Genomic DNA, 23,632 nt, shown 5'->3' on the forward strand with positions numbered 1-23,632 from the left:
TTATAAAATTATTGATAGCTGAGTTTTAGGCATATGATATTTCAAAATCAATCCTACTACCGTCCCCTCACTCTACCAGTTTCTCATAGGCCAATTCCCCGAGCTCTAACCCCACTCTTGCTACCTTGAGAGACAATTACAAAGTTCCATTTTCACATGGCCAGTATAAATGAGGCCCTGATTCCTATTCCCCCATTAAATTCTATTCTCATCTTTGCCTTCCTACCTTGATTTCATTCCTTCTCTGTCCTCCTCCCTGAGCTCTGGGGTCAAGAGTTACCTAGGTATCCCCCTTTTATTATATTGCATTTCCTCATCCAATTATTCCAAATATTACAGATCAGTGAGATCATCTTGTGTTTGTCTTTCTTCTTCTGGCTTACTTCATTCAACATGATATATTCACTCTCCCAGTTTTGCAGCGAGAAACTAAGAATGTGTCACTGTTTTGCCCAAGAGCCCAGATTCAGTAAACTGAGAAACATGGCTCGGTAGTTCATGTTGCTGGTTCCACTATCTCTAATGGGAAACTGTGTGCGCAGACCCAGGCACAATTCCTGGCAAATAACAGAGGCTTAACATCACAAATGCCAGCTGACTATGAAGTCTGGAGTCCGTGTTATATATTTGAATGACAAATGTAATCAGAAGGAAGCTCTATGCTCTGATAATTTAGCATAGCCCCAGACCTAAGACTAGGCCATCAGTAAATAACAAATAGATCAACACTAAGTGAACCAAAATATTTTAGGTAGAAACCTATAGGGACCCTATAGTCATCAGTTTTTTCACTGTCCATAATTCCCTCCTGAGCTGTAGGGACTCGTCTCTGGATTGAATCCTACTTGACTTCTTGTTCACACACCCTTCCCATCCCACCCACCTACCCCACAACTCCCACTTCTCCTGCTCTCGCCTCCATTTTATTCATCTGGGACAGATCCAAGGATTCGTCCATCTACGCTTAAGAGAGTAATGACTTTTAAATAAAAATATGGTAGAAATGGGTACTTATCGAAATGGAATGCTTTCAGACTCATGCATTTAAAGAAGATATAAATTTTAGGGCAGGCACTAAATTTTAACTGCAATCTTGGAGAAAGCCTTCCCCCTAATTCATGGAGAAAAATTAACAAAGTGAAAATTGCTTATCAGTGTTCTTTTGAAGTCATGATATGCAGCCTAATTCTATAGATCATTAGGCTGCTCGCAAGGAGATGGATTTATATTGATCGCAAGAGAGCTCAGAGCCAAGGAAAACAGACACTTGTTACAGAGAAGATGCGGCTTCTCCTCTGGGGCGGCTCCATCAGGGGTTGAGGCTTTGCCCTCCACGGATCTAGTTTCAACCCTCATGCCTGGGTTTCTTTGGCCAGGAGGAGAGAAATACCAGGCTTAACTCTTTCTGCATTTCTACAGAAGGTGGCCTTTGGAAACATATCTTGGAAATCAGAGCAAGGCTATAGGAGCATAGAAGGGGGTTTAAGCTAAACAAAGAGGAGGATAGGACAGGCAGGAGCTCATTAAGCTGAAAGGTTCCTTGTCTTGTCCTCCCAGGCTGTCAGCTTTTGTGGGGTGGATGACATGCATTGGAGAGACTCACCCCCATGTGACAAGAAGATGTTCCACAGATGACTGCCAGCCGTGACGTCACTGGCTGTCCCTCATCAGCAAGGCCATGCCCTCTCACATCTGCTCCAATCACTCCTACAAGAAAGCCAAAACAAGATCCTCTTTAACAAGTACAGAAAAAAAAAAGACAAAATAAAGAAATATGGGATGTTCTTATTTTGTAGATGAGCCAGCCCAAATAAGTAGTTGCTAGGAAAGTCAGTGTCTGCAGTACTAAGAGAGCACAGTTGTTCCTAAGGGGAAGCAAGAGTGGGTTCTTTGTTGCAGTCAGTGCAGGTGCTATTGTGAGAACAAGGAAAGCAGTGGGTAGACATAATTCTATGCAGGAAATATCAGCCAGGGATGGCAAACACAGCCTCATTTCCACAAACCCTATACTGTGACTATTATGATGCCACAGCTGCTGGTGGGTCAACCAAGGTGCATGGAGGGAAGGTGAAAAACCAGCCCAAGTCACACAACCATGAGGACCCAAGAAGGGCGAAGTTTCATCTAGCTCATCCCATTTCAGTCTCCACCAAGGCAGCCATCTCCATTAATCGCAACATCATGCAGTCATTACTTCACTTCCGGCTGCACAATGTGTGTCATCTCGAGTGGTTAAAAGAATGAAGGGCTGCCCTGTAGTTCTGAGACTCCTTTTGGCCAAGAGGAAGTTCTGTGGGATGCAGGAAACTATGCTTTCTGCCCTGAGTCAGGCATCCAATCCCCTTCAGAGACTTTGGTTCTGCACTCAGGGTCCCTAAGGCCCTAACATCTGTTGTGTCCATGGCCCCTGACCTCTGGGAAACCTACCTCCTTCCTCTATCTCTCTTTAGATGTGAGTGGTTAATCTTTGTCTTAATAGATGCTGAGTAATACAGTTCTCCCCCAGGACAACAGGCCTTTAGTTAAAACCCAGCTATAGGCAGGTTTAAAAAGAACTCTGCATGCTCTCACCCTGCAGTCCACCTTACAGATGAGAAAAGCACAATTTAGGATGAGAATAATCACACAAATCACCAGAACAGCATATCCCTCTCTCCTCTTCTCCCTCCTTCCCTCCCTCCTTCCCTCCCTCCTTCCCTCCCTCCTTCTCTCTTTCTTTCTTTCTTTCTTTCTTTCTTTCTTTCTTTCTTTCTTTCTTTCTTTCTTTCTTTCTTTCTTTCTTTCTTTCTTTCTTTCTCTCTCTTTCTTTCTCTATCTCTCTTTCTCTCTCTTTCTTTCTTTCTTTTCTTTCTTTCTTTCTTTCTTTCTTTCTTTCTTTCTTTCTTTCTTTCTTTCTTTCTTTCTTTCTTTCTTTTTTCTTTCTTTCTTTCTTTCTTTCTTTCTCTCTCTCTCTCTCTCTCTCTCTTTCTTTCTTTCTTTCTTCTTTCTTTCTTTCTTTCTTTTTTCTTTCTTTCTTTCTTTCTTTCTTTCTTTCTCTCTTTCTTTCTCTCTTCTTTCTCCCTCCCTCCTCCTCCCTCCCTTCCTTCCTTCTTCTTCCTTCTTCTTCCTTCCTTCCTTCCTTCCTTCCTTCCTTCCTTCCCTCCCTCCCTCCCTCCTCCCTCCCTCCTCCTTCTTCCTTCCTTCCTTCCTTCCTTCCTTCTTCTTCTTCTTCTTCTTCCTTCCTTCCTTCCTTCCTTCCTTCTTTCTTTCTTTCTTTCTTTCTTTCTTTCTTTCTTTCTTTCTTTCTTTCTTTCTGGGTTACACTTGGCAATCCTCGAGGCTTACAGTTGGCTTTGTGCACAAGGATCAGATAACTCCTGGCAAGCTCAAGGAACCATGTAGGGGGCCAGAAATCAAACCCAGGTTGGTAGCAAGCAAAGCTAGCTCCCTACTGCTCCAACCATTATTCCAACTTCTATGTTGAGGGAATTTCTAATGAGGGCCCAAATAATACAATATACAATGCAATACAATATACAAGCTAAAATTCTCATACAGAATCATTCAATCTTGAAAGGTCAAAATGGTCAAAAGATGTATGAAAACCCTTCATTTATTTCTTCTTGGCTAATGAAGTCACTGCTCTACTTAGGCTCAAAATCTGAAGACCAGTGGAAATTAATGAGAAAGGATTGAATTTTTTAATTTAATTTAATTTTTTTTGGCTTTTAGGTTATACCTGGCAGTGCTCAAGGGTTATTCCTGGCTCTATGCTCAGAAGATGCTCCTGGAAGGCTAGGGGGACCATGTGGAATGCCGGGGTTTGAACCACCATCTGTCTTGGATTGCCTGTGTGTAAGGCAAACGCCCTACCACTGTGCTATCTCTCCAGCCCCTAGGATTAAATTTTTTTGAGGAGATTCAGAATCCATTAATTGAAGGCTACAGTAGGTTATTTTTTATTTATTTATATATTTATAATATCTTTATTTAAGAACCACGATTACAAACATGTTTATAGTTGGGTTTCAGTTATAAAAAAGAACATCGTCCTTTCCCAGTGCAAGCTTCCCAGCACCAATGTCTCCTTACTCCGTCCTCTCCCACCCGCAAGAAAGGATTGGGTTTTGGAGCTGGGAAAGCCTACTAGACAATAAAGAAAATAACTACCTAAGGTTGCACAGACATTGAGAAAATGCTCATACATGCAAGTTGCATCAATGACAGCCAGATTATGGAAATCACTGCTAAACAGACTTAATCACAGCTATAAAGACTGAGTTCTATGCTAAATTCTAGAAATGCTATCTCTTTCAAACTTTACTGCATAACAAAATATAAACATTCTTTGTTTCCTTCAACAAACACAAAAGTCAAAGATCAGGTTCAAGGAACTTGCCCCAGGACAAGAAAAAAGATGTGTCCTAATTTGAGCTTGGCCTACCCAAGACTCCAATGTTCTGTTCCTTCTCTCTACCCTTACTTGAGGACATAAGACTTGTCCTCTATAAAGGAAATATGCTTGGAAATATTAGTTCATCACATTAGGAAGAGTCATAGATTTAGAGTTCAAAATTGAATCAGAGCCCACATTTTACCTGAAACTACCTGAGAGTCTGACTCCCCCCTTCTTTCTATCTGTAAGAGAAACAAATGGCAAATAGGACCCCTTCTCAGCAACTTGGAGTATGATATGCACAGTTCAGCTTCAAAAACCTACGTCTGCTTACCTAGAAAAGAAGGGCTGAGCAAACTTCCTCTAGATATTACATTTTCAGCTCTGATTGCCAGCCTTAAATTCACTACAGTAGGAGGGAGGTGTCCAATGTCCCATCAAGGTGGCTCTTACCCCCTGACCTCTCCAGCCTCTGCAATAACAGGGCAAAGTTGATGCCCTTTAGGGGAAACAGGGATCAAGAAGGAACATTGCTTTCACTGCACAGGGGCTCTCCTGCAGCAGAGGTCTCTGGCAGAGAAAAAAAAAAAAAACAACAACACAGGGAGGGAGGGGTAGTGATTTCCTTCCTGGAAAAACACATTTCCTAGCCCATGAGGATCCATGGGCTGCATGTGCACAGCAGGAAACAATTCACAGGACAAGACTGTGAGTAGTGTGACCGGCAGTCCTGCAGGGCCCTTCCTTCCTCTAACGGTATAAGTCTCAATCTAGCCAACATTCCTCAAGAAGTTGAAAGGGCAAACTAGCAGCTGAAGAAACACACACACACACACACACACACACACACACACACACACACACACACACACACACACACACACAATGGCAAGACAGTCAATTGCATTTGGCAAGACAGTCAATTGCATTTAGCTGAAACAGGGACAGTGCTCAGCTCATAGTAGTTGTTCAATACATTTTTATTCAATAATTTAAAAATACAGTAGAAAAAATTCCACAGCAATGAACTACTCAGGAACCCTCTGGCCAATAACTCCCATCCCTTAACTTATACCTGAAAGAAAAAGGTGATAAACAGCTTTCTTTTCACTCTGACATGTCATCTCCCTTCCTATCTCTCCACCCAGTCATGAAATGAATATCTAGTTATATAGGGAAAAAAAGGGGGAGACTTCAGAAATGTTATGATTAAGAGGACCTTATCCTATAATTTATCAAGCCACAATAGCTTTGAAAACTTTAAAGGGTTCTAGAGAAGACAAACACCCCGAGTTCTAGCATTTGTGTTATAATTATCTCCTGCTTTATAGCTATATAAAGTATTTTATAGCTGGCAAAGTATACTCCAACTCTGTACCCCTCATTTAGCATTCAGTAAGTCCTGTGATATGTGTTATTGCATTTTCAGATTACAGTTGAAGAAATGACTTTTGTAAAGATGAGGAAACTCAGTCACGTTTACTTAGCTTCTTAGGACAGAAGTAGGGCTCAAAAGAAATTGTTTTCTACAATACTCTCTGTCCCCAATAATATACCTGACAAAAAGCATTCCTGATTTGATATCTCCATGTTTTAGGGTGCTTCAAGCAGGGAGAACTGTATGATGGCATAGAGCCCATCATTATTTCTGGAATTAGTCTGTATGTTACATGGAACTCCTACTAAACAACCTAGGAGCAAACTACAGTCAAGATCAAGAGAAGCTCTTGAGTCTGCAGTGGTTTCCTTGATTGCATTGTTGTTTAATGAGTCAATGAATGCTCAGGGCATAAGACAGGTACTAATAAAATGCAAGATCTTATCAGGGATAACAGAAACAGATGCAATGAAGGAGATCCAATGAAGGACAAATGCTCTGTGCATTCAATAGGATTCAAAGGGAAAGATACTGAAGTATTTTGAGTGATAACTAATAGATAATAGTCAAATGAGCACCAGAAGACCCCAACACACTTGGCCATGAATTATACGAATCACTGGTCATGAATATGGGTGCCAAGAGCTTTCTTGTTGAGAGAGTTCTTTGTACCTGACCTCTACAAGTGTTACTGTGTGAAATTCTCATCATGATCCTGAATGGCATTCAGGTTAGTATCATATTGTTTTACTGGGAGAGAAAATGAGATCTGAGCTTCTCAAAGAACCTGTTCAGTGTCCGTCTCAACTAGAATGGGTCAGAGGGTGTCAAATCTCCATCTCAGAAGGCCTACAGAAACCAGTTCCTTCCTTTTCAACTTGTAACAAGAATTCGAAATATTCACAGGCAGCATAGCTGCACCCAGCTCTTTCAGGATTTACTGGGATAATGCCACTAAAGTTGGCTCCAAGTTTTAATCTCCAGTCTATCCCCACAAAGGCAGCAAACCAACTGAACCTATTTCTGTGATCCCAGAGCGTCATGAAACATCGCCTTGGCTATGGAATAAATGTCACTTAGAATGCACCCAACCTAAATACTAAAGAAGGCTTACCTTTGGGGAAAAAATGTAAACCCTATGTGATAAATTCTAAAGGGAAACTTGACACAAGTGGACACTGCCAGCAGCCTCCTCCCTTCAATCCCTATGCAGAGCCAAATAGAAAATAAAAGAAGGCCTTAGTGCATTGAGTGGAAAAAAATGGTTGAGACCTAAATACCCAAGCCAAAGTCAATGACAATAGAATCAAGAGACCCAAACTATAACAAGCTAAACACAAAATGGACCTGTTATGCTAGTAGACCAGGGGACTAAGAATGCTTGCTGAGAACTATGGTGGAGGGAAGTGAACACTGATGGTGAGAATGGCCCTAATTCACTGTCACTATATGCCTGAAATACAATTGTGAAAGACTTGTAATTCAAAATGGTCTCAATAAATAAATAAATGAATAAAAGAAGGCCTTAGCTCAAATTAAATGTTGGAGACTTTTCTTTTTTTCCTGATTCATTAATGAATAAGGGTTAAGAGCCAGAATGAGACCAGATTTCACCTGGCAAGTTGGTCAAATGCTGCCACCTCCCTATGCTTCAATTCCTCTCTGTTAATCTGGGAAGCTGGCAGGATACAATTCATAAGGTTATCATGTAGACTAAAAGACAAAGTACAATGTCTGGCACAGACTATCCAAGATGTGTTTTTGCTACTGGTTACCACTGACAATTCTCAGACTTTGGTGTTAGTAGCAGAGCTTGGCATGACTCTTCAGATCTTTGTTTTCAACTGTGTTTGCATTGACAGAGATATTTGATTTACTTAGATATGTGTTCAGAACATGTATTTTGGGGAGGGCAGAGCAGTGGTGCAGCAGTAGAGCATTTGCCTTGCACGCGACTGACCTAGAACGGACCACGGTTCGATCCCCAGGCATCCCATATGATTCCCCAAGCCAGGACCAATTTCTGAGTGCACAACCAGGAGTAACCCCTGAGCATCATTGGGTGTGGCCCAAAAACTAAAAAAACAAACAAACAAAAAAACCCATGTATTTTTTTTTTGTTGCTGTCGTCTCTAAGTATAGAAGAGATGTATAATGTATAATAGAATAATGGGAAGGGTGAGAGGAATTAGAAAAATGAGACATCGGGTAGGAAACAATCCAGGTAACAATATTGTGGAGAATAAACCTGTCTGTATCTCTAAATTCCTGATAACATGGAGCACTATTTATATTGCAATTCAACTTGACAACATCCCTTAGCATTTATCTAAATAAACGTGATTTCCCTTGATCTTCGCAAGTCAGAAGCTGATACAATAGCAATGTTGGAGGTCCAGAGAACAAAAAGTAAATATACTCAAGAGAATGAGCACTCCCTTCACCTTTCCTCCTGTCCACAGAATGATCAAATCTCAAAGATGGGGTAACATGTTATATAGCCTAAAATCCAAGATGCTGGAAAACCCCACAATAAAGACAGAGCAAAAAACTGATTTCAGAATCTTCTTTCTTCCTAACCTCAACAGAACCTGCAGATTACTCGATATTCTTATTTATGATCTCTCAGAAGACAAATTTTCAGTTACAGACATTAGATCTGGTGAAGAGTCAAGTTGAACTATAACTCGAATACCCAACTCAACAAAATGTTCCCACTTTTCTAAAATTAATAAATCAAAATGAAGAGAAATTTCCCAAGTATTACAGATGTATTCTACTGAAGACATCCTCAAACAGACCTAAATTGTGCATTTAGATAATTCAAGAGACCCTATGACATTTTATAATTCATTAATTTAATAGGTATTTATTAATTTCCAATTATAAACTAGTTGTCATATTAGAAATCAACTAAAGTTGCTGTCTTTAATTTTACAAGTCTCAAACTAATAGGGATGGGAAAAGAGAGAGGCAACACAGACTGAATAAGTCTAATGAAGGTTACAGTACTCCAGATCCAAAGTAGATATGAAGAAGAACATCCTAGAAGAGGCAACACAGGGAATACCTCCATCTGTCATAAAGAGAAGAAAGGGAGGCAAAAAAATATCAGATAGATCTTGAGGCAAGAATGGTTAAAAAGATCAGGGAGACAAATAGAAAATGTAATACTGTGCACTTTCTCACGGGCAGGTCATAGAACATTCCATTCTGAAGAACTCAGCTGTGAAATGATTATCTCAAGTCACACAACTTCTTTTGATGCCTGGCTCTATCAATGTGCTGTGCCCCTGCCACAAGTTTTCTCAACTCATTGTGCTTCTGTTTTCCCTGCTGTAGGTAAAGTGTTTTTTAAATAAAAAATCCAAGTGATGAAGCCACAGTGATAGTACAGTAGGTAGGGAGCTTGCTTTGCATATGGCCAACCTGGGTTTGATTCCCGACATTCCATATGGTCTTCCAAGCCTGCCAGGAATAATTATTAAGCCCTGCCAGGTGCAAACCCTAAACAAAACAAAACAAACAAAAAAAATCCAAGTGAATGTAAAGTTCTCTTTGGCTTTACTTATGATTGACTATATTATTTTATTTAAACACTGTGGGTACAAGATTGTTCATAATACTGTTGTTTTTCTTCCCACAGATAAAGTTGTTCATAATTAAGTTATAGTCATACAATGTACAACAACCTTCACCAGTGAACATTTCCTTCCACCAATGTCCCCTGCCTTCCCCCCCCCTTGCCCCATCTGCCTCTGGGGCAGGCATTTTATTCCTCTCTCTCTTGTTCCCTCTCACTTTTCTTTTTTTGATACTGTGGTTTGCACTATTGGTAATTAAGGGGTACCATGTATAATGATTGACCAATTAAGCAGCAGAGTCCCAAATGAGAAGCAGAATCCTGTTCTGAAGAGTTTTACAAAGGGAAGGAAGGCCTTGGGTCAGAGATGAGGCTCATGGGACAGCTGTGTCTGGTAGGAGTTTGTGACTCTGGATTTGAGCCGCAGCACTAAAAAATATAAGCCAGATAAGAAGGGAAGGGAAAGGAAGAAAGAAAAGAAAAAAGGAGAGGAGAGGAGAGGAGAGGAAAGGAAAAATGAAAGGAAAGGAAAAATGAAAGGAAAGGAAAAATGAAAGGAAAGGAAAAGAAAGGAAGGAAAGGAAAGGAAAGGAAGAAAGGAAAGAAGAAAAGAGAAAGGAAAGGAAAGAAGAAAGGAAAGGAAAGGAAAGGAAAGAAGAAAGGAAAGGAAAGGAAAGGAAAGGAAAGGTAAGGAAAGGAAAGAAGGAAAGAAGAAAGGAAAGGAAAGGAAAGGAAAGGAACGGAAAGGAAAGGAAAGGAAAGAAGAAAAGGAAAGGAAAGGAAGAAGGAAAGGAAAGGAAAAGAAAGGAAAGAGAAAGAACAAAAGAAGGAAGGAAGGAAGAAAAAAGAAAGAAAGACAACAGAAAGAAAGACACATGAAAGAAAGAAGAAAGAAAAAGAACGAAGAAAGAGAAAGAAAGAAGAAAGAAAAAAATAAAGAAAGAGAAAGAAGAAGAGAAAGAAGAAGAGAAGAGAAAGAAAATGTTTGTTCCAGAGGGCAATCAGGGGGAGGCGGGAGGGGTACTGAAATATTGGTCGCAGGACATGTGCACTGGTAAAATGTGCATCTGATGCTGTACACTGTATGAAACTCAATCTTGAACAACTTTGTGTCTGTGATAGAAAAACCAATTGTATTATGAATAACCTGGCAAACATGCTATTTAATAAAGAAAATTTTAAAAATTACTTAAATAAATGCCTTATTGTTAAAATCTGGAAAAAAAAGGAAAGAAAAATGAAGAAAGAAAATAAAACTAGTAGAGAATGGAAAGCTTTTCGCAAAGAAAGAGGGTGCAATAAAGTTATGGAAAGATGATTTTAGGGGCTGAGAAGGTGGCGCTAGAGGTAAGGTGTCTGCCTTGCAAGCGCTAGCGTAGGACAGACTACGGTTTGTTCCCCTAGCGTCCCATATGGTCCCCCCAAGCCAGAGGCGATTCTGAGCTAGCCAGGAGTAACCCCTGAGCATCAAACGGTGTGGCCCAAAACCCAAAAAAAAAAAAGAAAGAAAGAATGAAAGAAAGAAAGAAAGAAAGAATGAAAGAAAGAAAGAAAGAAAGAAAGAAAGAAAGAAAGAAAGAAAGAAGAAGAAAGAAAGAAAGAAGAAAGAAAGAAGAAAGAAAGAAGAAAGAAAGAAAGAAAGAAAGAAAGAAAGAAAGAAAGAAAGAAAAAATGATTTTAGTGAAGGTGACCTTCCATGGGAAAATGAAAGAATGCATAGTATACTGTCCTTGCTAGTAACAAACTGCTTGGAGCTGCCTTCCTGAGTGGTGTTAAATCCACAATTAATTTAGGTATTAAGACTAGTTTGATGAACTGTATTTTAGCACAAATGATTCTATTAGTTCTCTCAATCTGTTGGGAATAAAGCGCTCCGGTCCTTAACTTTATTCTTTATTCCCAGTTTCAACATGCATGGCCAATGTACCTGGAGCCATTACCATCCTCAGTCTCAGTTAACTGCAGTGGGTGGTCTATGCAGGTGTAAGGTAAGGAGTTTGGGTGTCTGGGCCATAGGAATTGCTAAATACACACTTGGACCAATTTCTTTGCTCTGAGAAACCAGGATGAGTTCCCTTCAGCAACCTTCACTTGCCCCTAGATCAATGTTTTCATGTAGACTCCTAGAAGGGAGGAAAAAGTAGTGGACATCTCAGTCAGACCCCTCTGAGGCTACAGGCAAAGGTAAGAGACATACTGTACAGACTCCTTAGCAACCCCAACCAAAGGGTTGAGGCTCCCCCCCCAGCTCAGCAGTCCCTTCTGGGCCTTGAGTTTCAGTACTAAGAAAATCTCTCCTGAGCTTAAGTTGGAAGAACACAAACTGATTTCTCAAAGCCTGGAATTGACCCTGAGAGTCAAAACCAGATCAAATTTCCTGAGGCTCTAATTTCCAAATCCTCCAATGCCCCTGGGATTTTGGGGGTGGGGATGGCCAGGGAACCTTCACAATCCCCCCCCCCCCCACCATCCCAGACTGATTAACCTCACTTTGCCCTAAGCTTCAAACAATGAGATTTTAAAAAAATGAAAAGATACTGAATTCTAGTTTCTACCCCTCTACCATTTCTGGAGAGTTGAGGTGGGAGTGAATGGTGACCCCGAAACCAGAACACTGAGAGAGACAGAGGAAGAGAAGAGAAGAGAAGAGAAGAGAAGAGAAGAGAGAGGAAGGGAAGAGAAGAGAAGAGAAGAGAAGAGAAGAGAAGAGAAGAGAAGAGAAGAGAAGAGAAGAGAAGAGAAGAGAAGAGAAGAGAAGAGAAGAGAAGGAAGAGAGTAGCTCAGAAACAAAAATCGAGCAGAGCAGGATAAAAGTCCTTGGTCTGAAAAACAATAACACATGGTGGAAATAGATTCAAAGAGAAAAAGGTTAAGGTAAATAAATACTGTGGGCAAGGAGATCAAAAAGGAGTTATGGAAGATCCCAGGAGGAAGGAACTTTTTCCCAGCATGCAGCTGAAATGGCTGCTTTGTCCCAGCAGAGCCTAGGATTCTGCTGTCCTCCCCTAACTCTGTACTGGCTCAGAAATTCTATTCCTGGGCCTTTTGTTGCAGAAAGCACCATGGATTCACCACCTGTCCTCTAGCAAATGAGCAGAGTTTGAGGAAAATCCTTCTTGTAAAAGGGAACTAATGGTGATTTCAAACTAGAGGGTAAAAATATCCTCCTGTTTTGCAAGAGGATGCTGATACATGGCAGGTCCTGAAAACCGCCCTCCTCGCCTTCCTTCAATAGGATTCAGCTTTATACTTCATAAACGTGGACTGAGCACAATCTAATACAGTGCTCAATACTGCAGAAAACATATATCCAAAAAGATGGGATAACAGTTGTCAAAGGGCACACAGTCTTCTAGGGAGCCACAGCCAAGGTCACAAGACAGAAACAAGAGTTGGTCCCTCCTGGCAATACCTGCAAGCTGGCTTCGTCCTTAGAACCTCTTTTCTCCTGGACCTCAGGATAAGTGCTATCCCCATCCTCTCCATTCATTTCTGGTCTGCTGGAATAAGGACATAATCCTTACAATGATGATTATGCTCATCTTGGAGAGGAAAAACTAAAAGCACATTGAATCTGAGCAAGGATGATGTGGTGATGGGGAGGAAAATCTGGGCTCCATATGGCTTTGGGGAGGGGTTTGAGACACATTCGGTGGTGCTCAGGGGCTACTCTTGGTTTATGTGTGTGTGGGTTGCTCCTTTAATGCTCAAGGGACTGTGTGGTACCATGTTCAACCCCACACTTTCTGCATAAAAGTATGTGCTCCATCCCTTTGAGGAACCCTTTGCCCCAGAATCAAGTCTTACCCTAAACCATTAGGCTTAGAGAACGTTTAAGTGTATCTTGGCATTTATATTTTTGGTTCACAGAGGCTCATATTCCTATTGGATAAATTTCATGTGTCTATATTTGTCCTTTGGCTCAGCAATCTTCCCTACCTTTTGAATTTTCAAGGAATAAAATTTTTTTGTTTGTTTGTTTTTGGGCCACACCCAGCAGTGCTCAGGGGTTACTCCTGGCTGTCTGCTCGGAAATAGCTCCTGGCAGGCACGGGGGACCATATGGAACATCGGGATTCGAACCAACCACCTTTGGTCCTAGATCGGCTGCTTGCAAGGCAAACACCACTGTGCTATCTCTCCAGGCCCAGAAAAAAGTTTTAATTCTTTTCTTTATTCATCATTAGTTAATATACTATGAATTTTCAGAGGATAAAGGTTCCCATCCCTGTACATGTAAAAGACTCACCACACTAACCACCAGCATTCCAGTGCCTTCCCACCACCAAAAGAATCCTACTTATTCCTCCTGTCCTCTTTCCTGCTGGTAATCACTGGAGTTTCCACTAACTAGAGAAGTGACTTGTTATTATTTGCTTCTTTGTTTGCTGTATTTGTATTCTATATATACTATAATTTCCACCAAGTCTAGAAGTTAAAATTTTCATTCCTTGCCAGTTGTGTGGCTTTATTTATATTTTACAGATACCACAATTTCCACTGTCTAGAACTCAATTTTGTTGTTTGGTTTTTTACCAGTTCATCTGACTTCTTTATATTCTACATCTACGTGAGTGAAACCACCTGTAGATTCTGTTCCTTCTTGACTTATTTCACTCAATATGTTCATCTCAGTGTCTCTCCATCTTGTTACACACACACACACACACACACACACACACACACACACACACACACACACACACACCACTGCTGCTTTAGTTATTTTGCCATTGGATATTTAGGTTGATTCTACAGTTGACCACTATGAGTAATACTTCTATGAATCTAAAGGGTGGTGCAAATAGTTTTGGAATTATTCAAATAAGAATCTAGAAGTGATATTGCCTGCCCATACAGTATTTCCATTTTCACTGTTTTAAAGTGAAAGCACTACCATACAGTTTTCCATAAAGTCTGGGAAACAGATTTCCTTGATCTCTATTTCCTCTCCCACATTTGCTGTTTCCAATATTTTTGACATAGATCATACTCATGGGTGGAAGGCGATACTTTCCCTCATTGTGGCTTTTATTTTCATTTCAAAGGAAAGAGATTCATTTATTGTTTGTTTTTTGTTTCTTGGGGCCACACCTAGCTGTACTCAGGGTTTATTTGTGGCTCTGCACTAAGGGATTGAACCTGAGTCAACTGCTTGCAAGGCAAGTGTGCTTATCTTGCAAGTGTACCTGCTGTACTATCGTTCTGGCCTCCTATCAACAAGAAGAATTTTTAAATGATTTGAAAAACCACACTAAATCTACCATCTCAAGGTCTTTTGAAGCAAAGCCGGGATGTGTTCACATAAGGGGTGTGCCCTTACCTGCCACTGTGAGTTCTAGGCCAGGGACCTTAATTCACAAGACACAAAGAAATAGCTACTACCTGCCTGGCCTTCTACCTTCATACTGGCTGAGCACACCTGATTTTGCCACTAAGGTCTCTTTAAGCTATGTGGCCCTATTCATTACCTATGATTTCCAGACATTCTGTTGTTATCTGTCTGCTAACCTATAACATGAAAATATCATTCCTTTTATTTCATTCGCTCATTTATATGGAGTGATATGTCTTTTGTCAGTCCACTTTTGTAACAGAACACTATGGAACAAATGAGTAGCTTAAAATCACATTCATTTCTCCTGGTTCTGGAAGCCAGAGTCAGAGTTCAGTATATAAGCATAGTTTGAGTGTGGTAAGGGCCCTTCTCTGATTTATAGAAAGCTGTCTTTCTGCTGTGATCTCACACAGAGAGAAGTGAGGAAGAACAAATTCTTGTGTCTTTTTTTCATAAGGGCAGAAGTCCATGTATAGATAGGTTCCAGCCACAGAATATAATTCTCTTCCAAAGGCTCCACCTCTTAATATCACGGTGGTCAGAGTGTCTGGGACATACACACACACACACACATACACACACACACACACACACACACACCACATGCTGTTATTCAAGGTAGGGAGGGAAGGAATTGGGATCCCTGTTTATATACAATCACAAACTGCAAAAAGACATTTCAGTCAGGGAGAGAGATCCGCACATATGATGATGGTCTTATTTGTAGCCTAGATATGTGGTTTATAGCACTGAGGTCTGAAGAAGTATATTTTTTAAAAAGCATATTCTATGACATTCCCATAACTACAAAATCATTTACAGCCACAACTCATGTAACAAATCCCCACTGTTATGGATACCTCCTGTATATAAGAGAAAGTCCTTGTATTAGTTTGTGGCAAGAACAGCAACTTTCTAATTTCAGCAGAGGAGACTGGGATTCTATCTAACAAGTTGCATAAGGGAAAGCAACAGTTAAAACACCATAAAAGAAAAAGTCCATGGCTACCTTTGAGTACATCAGAAACTCTGCAGAGAGGAATAAGATTTTGCATATAATTTCATCTTTCTTTGATGCCCTCTTGGTTCAGTATTAAAAAGTGGAAGCAGAAACTAAGTTAGCAATGAACATAGGTCTACAGGGATGCAGAATGACAAGCTGCTCCTCTGTGTACTGATGTCTCCTGAGTTCACTCCTGTCAAACCAAGCCAGGTCTGTGATAGCCAATTAAACCACCCATTTCCACCATTCCACTCTGATGGTTAATGACCGAACTCCCAGACCTTTATGGAGGGCAACGCAGCGCCCACTCAATAATTTTTTACTCCCTTTGACAATTCTAATAAACTTTATCAATGAAGTAAACATGCATTAAAAGCCCACTAATTTTAAATATACACTTCAGTTGAGTTCCCACACCCATTGGGGATAAAGAAAGAACTCTTTCATGCTCATTTCCAGACACCACACCCACCAAAGAAAGCCACTATACAGACATCTAGACAGAGCATAGTGTCTGACTGATTTTCAATTTTTAAGCTACTCACTCTGTTTTCCTTATGTCAGCTTCTGTCATTCATGTTAGTGAGACTTTAACCACATTGCTATGTGCATAAATTGTTATATTTGTAAAGAAATCCTTCTATCTGTACAGCCTTATGAGATTCCCCTGCATGAATACAGAATCATTCTCTTGTTTTGGTTTTGGGGTTCACACCTGGCTTGTTCAAGGACTTTTTCTAGTTCTATGTTCTGAAGTAATTCCTGGCAGATCTGGGGAGGCAGTGTATATGGTATGTTGCATGTAAGACATACCTATATGTCAAGACACTATACTATATTTCTGTGTCCCCCCCAAGACACATCCATTTGAAACTTTTCTTATTTGGGGGTCCATTTTAATAATATTTTTGATAGAACAACCCAAGTAATTTTTTAATCACTTGTCTGTCAATTTAGCTGTATTTTATTCATTTGTAAAAATTACTTTTTTTTTTTTTATATTTAGACTGGGTTTTCATGTTGTTTTTTTTTATGTACATTTTTTTTATTTTGATCATAGTGGCTTACATATTGTTGACAATGATATTTTAGGTACATATTTACATAAAATCAGGGGGGATTCCCATCACCAAATTGTCCTCCCTACACCTCCGTTTTTGTCCTACCACCCATATCCTGTTCCCTCACCCCCAGGGTAGCTAGGATATGTGGTCTCCTCTGTATCTAGCCTACTGCATAGTAGTCTTGCACCTGTTTGGTCCTGATGTCTCCCTTGTTTCCCCCTCTAATTGGGGGGGGCAGGACTAGCTAGTTCAAGTTACGTGGTTTTGTTTGAAGGAGAGAAAAGTAATAAACTGGGGTAAAAGTTTAATACGCTGAAAATAATCGGAATTCTTCCAGAGGCTCTCAACATCGGTTTGAGAAATGAAGGAGAGAAAAAAAGGTGAAACATTCCACCAGTACAAAAAGAAGTGTCAAGTATCCTGTGAGGACTCCAACAATAAATACAAGCACCAAAAAAAACCCCACAAAAACAAACACAAAACAAAACAAAACAAGCAAAACAAACAAACAAAAAAAAATGCCATGGTCTTGATATAGGAAACATGGCATAGCATACAAAGGAAGAACAGAAAGGAAGAGAAAGAATAAGTATAACTGGGGACATCTTCAATTATCACACCCAAACAGAGAAATTGACCAAAAATAGATTGGTAAATAAAAATAATAATAATAATATGAAAATAAATAATATATATATAAAAAATAAATAATGTTTTGTGCTTTTTGTTTTTTTTTCCCTCCTGCCCAGGGCACAGTAAATATTGGGGTCATTCGAAAAGGAATTCACTTGGCCTAAGAGATATGGGGTTTCTCCGCCCTTGGAGTGTATTGTCATGGGATCAACTATAGACTCTGTTCAGGATCATTTACTCTCCTGGTGGTGCTTTTGTGGTGTTTGTAAGACCTCTGCTCTGTCCTGGGTGATACTATCAGGCCTCTGTGTCTAGGGATCTCGGTATCTGCACCGATCCAGCGGTGGGAGTTATGATGAAGTCAGTCTTTGTGGTTCTAGGAGTTCTGTTCCATCAGTGTCATTTTAATTCATCTTCTGTGGTTGGTGATCTTGGTCTTTGCACTGAAGCTAGGATGGCACCTAGGACAGTGTCTTTCTTTGTGCTTCCAGAAGCCCCATTCCGTTACAATGGTCTCTGCCAGACCTTTGAAACTGGGGGTCATGTTCATTGTGCAGATCGTAGTTCAAACCCTAGGTTAGGGCTTTTATATTGGTCCCAGGCTGTATACAGTCTGGTCATGGTTCTAGCAGCAGTCATCTGTAACTCGCAATCTTGGTTTTTGGGCCTTCCAAAGGGTGACAAGTCTTCTGATTTTGTCTTGTCGTTAGCTAGAAAGGTAGGATAACCTTCACTTAGGTCAAGTTGTTCCCATTTTCTTCGTTGTCAGGATGTCATATTAGAGTTGGCATTTGTTGGTGACCTCGCAGTATTGCGGCTGTCACGGATGGGATTTGTTTCCTGTAGCAGTTGTGAAGAACTGTGCCATTCCTGTGTCAGGGATCCAGGGTCAAGGCTGGATTGATGGTATCTAAACACCTGAGGTCTAAGTTAATTCCACATGACATATTTTCAAGGTAGGAGATATCCCTCTATTGTAAACAACTATGAGTTACTATCTCTAATAGATAAGAGCTCTCTTTATATATATCTATATATATCTATATATATCTATATATATATATATATACTATATATATATATATATATATGTAAGAATTCCCCTTTATTTTAGTGTGCCTTTGCAGGGGGAAATGGTGCTACCTTATATTGTTGGTGCATTTGGGGGTGGTCAAAAGGGGAAAACAGAAACAGGTTACATACCCAAAAAAAAAGATGAAAAAATAATAAATAGAAAAAAAATAGGTAACAAAAATGTATGTGCTTACATATGTATATGTAGGCCAGATTTTTTTTTAAATGAGGTAGCAAAGTATTTAAAGGGCCAAAGTGATGCATATGACTATCTTACATTTGGGGAAAAGCAGGTAAAGAGGTGGTGTGATACAGTTCTTATGCTTATGTTGGAAATACAGGTTTTCCCATTGTCTTTTGGGTTTTTCTTGTGGTGTGTGGGTCCCCAGGCGTCTTTCCATCCCATCCCCAGATCTTCTTCAGAGTGGCAAAAGATTTGCGGCAGGGAGGTCCTGGAAGGGTTCTTGCATTGAGGATACTTTTAGACCTAAGTCCGGTTTCAGGTAACAGTTTGTAAAAATTACTTTTTATATAGAACCAAGTCCTCCATTGTAGGGTATAAATAACTTTTTCCACTGAGGGGCTTATACTTTTAATATTTATTCTTTCGCATTGTATTTTTGATGAAAAGAAATACCACAACTTCTTGTTGTTGTTTTTGGCATCCCTGGGTGGGCACGAAGAAATTCCATAATTTAAGGCAATCCAATACATCCATTGTTGCCATTCAGATTATACTTATATTGTTGTCTATTAAATAATCTGCCTAGGCTTGGAAGATAGTATAGTGCATAGAACATTTGCCTTGAACATGCCTGATTCATGGGATCCTCTGAGTACACCAGAAACTATCCCTGAGCACAGAGACAGAAGTAAATCTGAGCACTTTCAAGTGGGGCTCGAAAAAAAACAGTAACAATATTAAGAATATCTGCTTAGCCTAAAAGTCATGTAGAGCTCCTTTATCATCTTTCAAAGAACTTCATTTTTTACATGATTATATTAGGCCTATAATGCTTTTGGGAATTATTTTATGCATGGTTTCAGGCAAAAGTCCAAATTCAATTTGCTCCATATTGATATCTAATCAATAGGAGCACATTTTTACTGGAAAAAAAAGAAGGAAAAAAATCCATCATTCTTTACAGTCCTGCAGCAGCACTTTTGTCATAAAATAATTGTCCATCCCTGCCCTGATGAAGCCCTGGGGCTGCCTACGCAGATCTTCCCCTACAAGTATGCCAATGGACCGGCTTCACGTCCTCTCCGCTCATCTATGCAGAGACTAGCAGTGGCCAAACACTCCAGGTATTCAGGTTTTGCGAATGACATTTTTAGGGAGCTGTGAAGCCAGGCTGGCTGCATCCTCCTTTCCCTCTACTCCCCACAGACCCCTCTGTACTTCTGTGCAATTGGTCAATGCCATAGACTCACGGGACTCTCAAAAGAGAGCCCCAACCAGCAAAAAAAAAGCCATGGACTTATTGGTCTCACAGCTGATCACACTGGTGCCCTTTAGAGGGCTCCTATGAACCACATCTGTCATCATATAAGCCTGGCACTCAGATCCTCAAATTTGTAGAACATGTGGCCACATAAGTGGTCGCGCAACACTGCCAAATTAATTCTGACTTCCTGGTAAAAATACACAAAATGTTAAGTAAATTATTCCTACCTGCCAAGGGGCAGGCTTCAGGGAGGTTGGGAAACTGATGACTAGAATGGAAGGAATATTACATTGGTTGTGTAATACTGAATGTCAGAAATAACTGTATTATGAACAACTCTATAAACTACAGTGTCTAAAATTAAAAAAAATTAAAAATAGGGGCCAGAGAGATAGCATGGAGGTAAGGCATTTGCCTTGCATACAGAAGGACGGTGGTTCGAATCCTGGCATCCCATATGGTCCCCTGAGCCTGCCAGGAGCAATTTCTGAGTGTAGAGCCAGGAGAAACCCCTGAGCGCTGTTAGGTGTGAGACAAAAGCCAATAAATAAATAGATAAATAAAAAATAACTGCACAACCATGGATGAGTACCTGAAGAACCTTTCTAGCTTCTTCACTCTGTTTTCTCTGGCATATTTCTCTTGCTCCAGAAACAATTACATTAGTGATAAGTTTTAAAAACATAATTTTGAGGTCTCCCAATTTTTGTGTTACTTCAGGCTGTCTTTCATATTGCTGGCCTTTTCCAAACAAAGTTGACTTGTCCATTTCTGCCAATAGAAAGCAAGTTCTATAAAGGTAAAGTGGAGCTGTTCATATGTATATCTTATTATTCCCAGTATAATGAGAAAGTAGCTGATTTTTAATTATGTGAATGACTAGGTGATGAAAAAAATAATTTTTAATATATAATTTTTATTTTGACCATATTGGCTTACATGTCTTTCAGAGTAGTATTTTAGGTACATATTAACATTGAATTAGGGGAATTCCCATCATCAAATTGGTCCTCCCTCCACCCCGATTCCCATCTTGCATCCCATATCCCCCCACCCTCACCCCCCAGGCTGCTAGAATAAGTGGTCCCCTCTGTGTCTAGCTTTCTACTTAGTGATCATATATCTGTTTGGTCCCAGTACCCTACCTTATTTCCCCCTTTATTTGAGAGGCAGAACTAGCTAGTTCAAGTTATGTGGTTTTGTTTGAAGTAAAGCAAAGCAATATAAAATGGGGTAAAAATCAAATAAGCTGAAAATGGGCGAAGTCTTTTAATGGCATTATTTCTTCTTAAAAACATCTACCATAATTTATCTGAAATTTATCTGTAAACCTACAAACCGATAACATAAGAATTGGTTTCTGGGGCCGGGTAGGTGGCGCTGGAGGTAAGGTGTCTGCCTTGCAAGCGCTAGCCAAGGAAGGACCGCGGTTCGATCCCCCGGGTCCCATATGGTCCCCCCAAGCCAGGGGCGATTTCTGAGTGCATAGCCAGGAGTAACCCCTGAGTGTCAAACGGGTGTGGCCCAAAAACCAAAAAAAAAAAAAAATTAAGAATTGGTTTCTGTGCTTTCCTATGGTAATTAGATTCTGGAAGAATATTTTCTCAACTCTTCCTTTGTTCTGCTTATTAACATCAGGGTTCATAGTTCTGTTTCAAATAGACATGTTCACTGGATAGTAGAGAGAAGAGAAGTTTAGACGAATGCCCATTTTAGAGATGAAATAAATTACTCTGCTGTCCTTTAAACTGACAAGTTATGACCTTTCATCTTTTCATTGAACTTTAGTTCAAAATTAAAAAGATACATTGAATTTAGTAGCAGCAAGGAAAAATATGAAGAACATAATTTTCATTAACACTGGCCTCATCTATGGACTTAGAATTCAAAAAGCTATCACTTTCCTTGTCTTACTTTCTAGGCCTTATGTATAATCCTATTTCAGGCTACTCCTTCTCAAAGTCTTTTCTCTCCCAAACTCTTGTGGGTAGTAGAATTATGGAAAGTTCTGCCAAGCAGGGCAAGAATTTCACTGAAAATTTCCTTCAGTGATTTTCCCAGGCCTGGGGGAAAAGAGGAAGTATCGCTTTCAACAAGGTGCTAAAAGACTACCTTACTGGTCCAAACTGTTTGCCCTACATCCAGGAATTCCTTTTAGAGGGCATAGGTTTTTGCCAAATTAGAGTGTTTACCATTTCCCAATGCCACCTCTGTGCTCATATTTATATTATTCACTTCGTCCATAAAAGCGTTTAAGGTGTTATCCAAGGTACCTTCCTGAAGTTATCCCATTTCATTTACCTGAAGGACCAGAAAGACTTATAGTCAGAAGTTCTAATATTTGGTCCTGTTACCTGAAAAAGCTGCCAGGTTTTATTGTCCTGTGGTTTTCAAACTTGTCTTGCACAGTCCCCCCCAAATCCCCTGCAAGTCTGCAAAACAGAGTGTTCATTACCCATTACTGTATGGTACATCTCCATTACAGAGTGGCTTCAGTAACATTTTCTTTATCAGGCAGAAAGCAGGAAATTGCATATTAACAACATTGGTCCATGGTCTAGCAGTTGTTCAGACTGAAATCACTCATTACGATATTAGCATCTTTGCCCTTTCCATGCCTCAACTCGAAGAAACTTCCAGTTTCCAAATTATTTTATTTATTAACTTTTTTCTTTATTGCTTTTGGAATCACAACAAACTAAGCTGAGTGATTGCTCCTAGTTCTGTTCAGGGATCATTTGCAGTGATGTTTACGAAGAGGAGCCAGGGTCTTGATGCAAGGCAAATGGATTTATCTCAGGCACACCTCTCTGATCCCAGTCTCCAACTCCTTTTAGAACTAAGACACATCGGTTAGTTCATTTTTTTTGTGTCATCATTATGAGAATATATGGCCTATAAACAAACAGTATGGTCAGTGCCCTAAATCATTCATTGAGTAAAATCAGGTGGTCTCAAGTTATAGAGTTGAATCTGATCAGATTCTAATTCCATGCCATGCCATACTATCCTTTTCCAATTCCTGCAAATTCCTGAAGGGCTAAGTTGAGGAGATAGTAATGCAATCATCTATTTAAGTGTTTCAATGTTACTGCTTCTGTGCTACTATTAACAGGAATATGCACTGGTGGGAAAAATGACTAGGCCACATGCATTTAGCTGGGAAATAATGGTAAACCACAATACATCAGTGAAGGCATATAAGGACCACAGTAATTTGAGTGAATTTAATAGATTTCACGGAATGGAACCAGGCGGGTTTTTCTTTATCACTCTCAGCTGTGAGGGGTCTGAATATAGCACATGCATCAAGTTTTCACTCACATTATTGATAATGATGGGAACTTCCCCCTCAGGTTTCACAGCAGTGAGTCACCAGGCGATATAAACTTTCAACTCAACTGTTGAGATGCAGCCCAAGAATATGCAAAAGTGCAGGTAAACAACCTGACACGTTCTTCAAACTGTAAAAGCCATTACTTTCCCTGGACCTGAGAATGTGATTTAGTGCGTCCATGCTTTAACTTGTCTGAGGCTCAGTCAACAAGGATATGATGGACAGAGTGAAGCAGTGATAAGGAGGTGAGTCGTTAAGTGGGATAGTTCATTCCATCACAAGAGCTGCTCAAGTCTCACTAAATCTGAGTCTTCCCTTCAGATGAGAGCATTAGAAACATCGTAGTAACAACATGTATTGTCTTGGGAAATACCTGGATGGTACAAAGTCTCAGGCAAA

General features: G+C 40.0%; 1 protein-coding gene across 4 annotated transcripts in view; it reads right to left on the reverse strand.

Annotated features, from left to right (window-relative positions):
• The window catches only part of FGGY (FGGY carbohydrate kinase domain containing), a 941,338-nt gene that overhangs the window by 200,479 nt on the left and 717,227 nt on the right, over positions 1 to 23,632 (reverse strand). For all 4 annotated transcript variants that reach the window (XM_049774587.1, XM_049774588.1, XM_049774586.1 and 1 more), the window contains exon 8: positions 1,604 to 1,707. In XM_049774587.1, coding sequence (XP_049630544.1) covers positions 1,604 to 1,707 — 104 coding nt within the window. The remainder of the gene's footprint in view (positions 1 to 1,603; positions 1,708 to 23,632) is intronic.

Source organism: Suncus etruscus, chromosome 6 (genome assembly GCF_024139225.1).
Source record: "Suncus etruscus isolate mSunEtr1 chromosome 6, mSunEtr1.pri.cur, whole genome shotgun sequence".
In the NCBI taxonomy this organism is placed as follows: Eukaryota; Metazoa; Chordata; class Mammalia; order Eulipotyphla; family Soricidae; genus Suncus; species Suncus etruscus.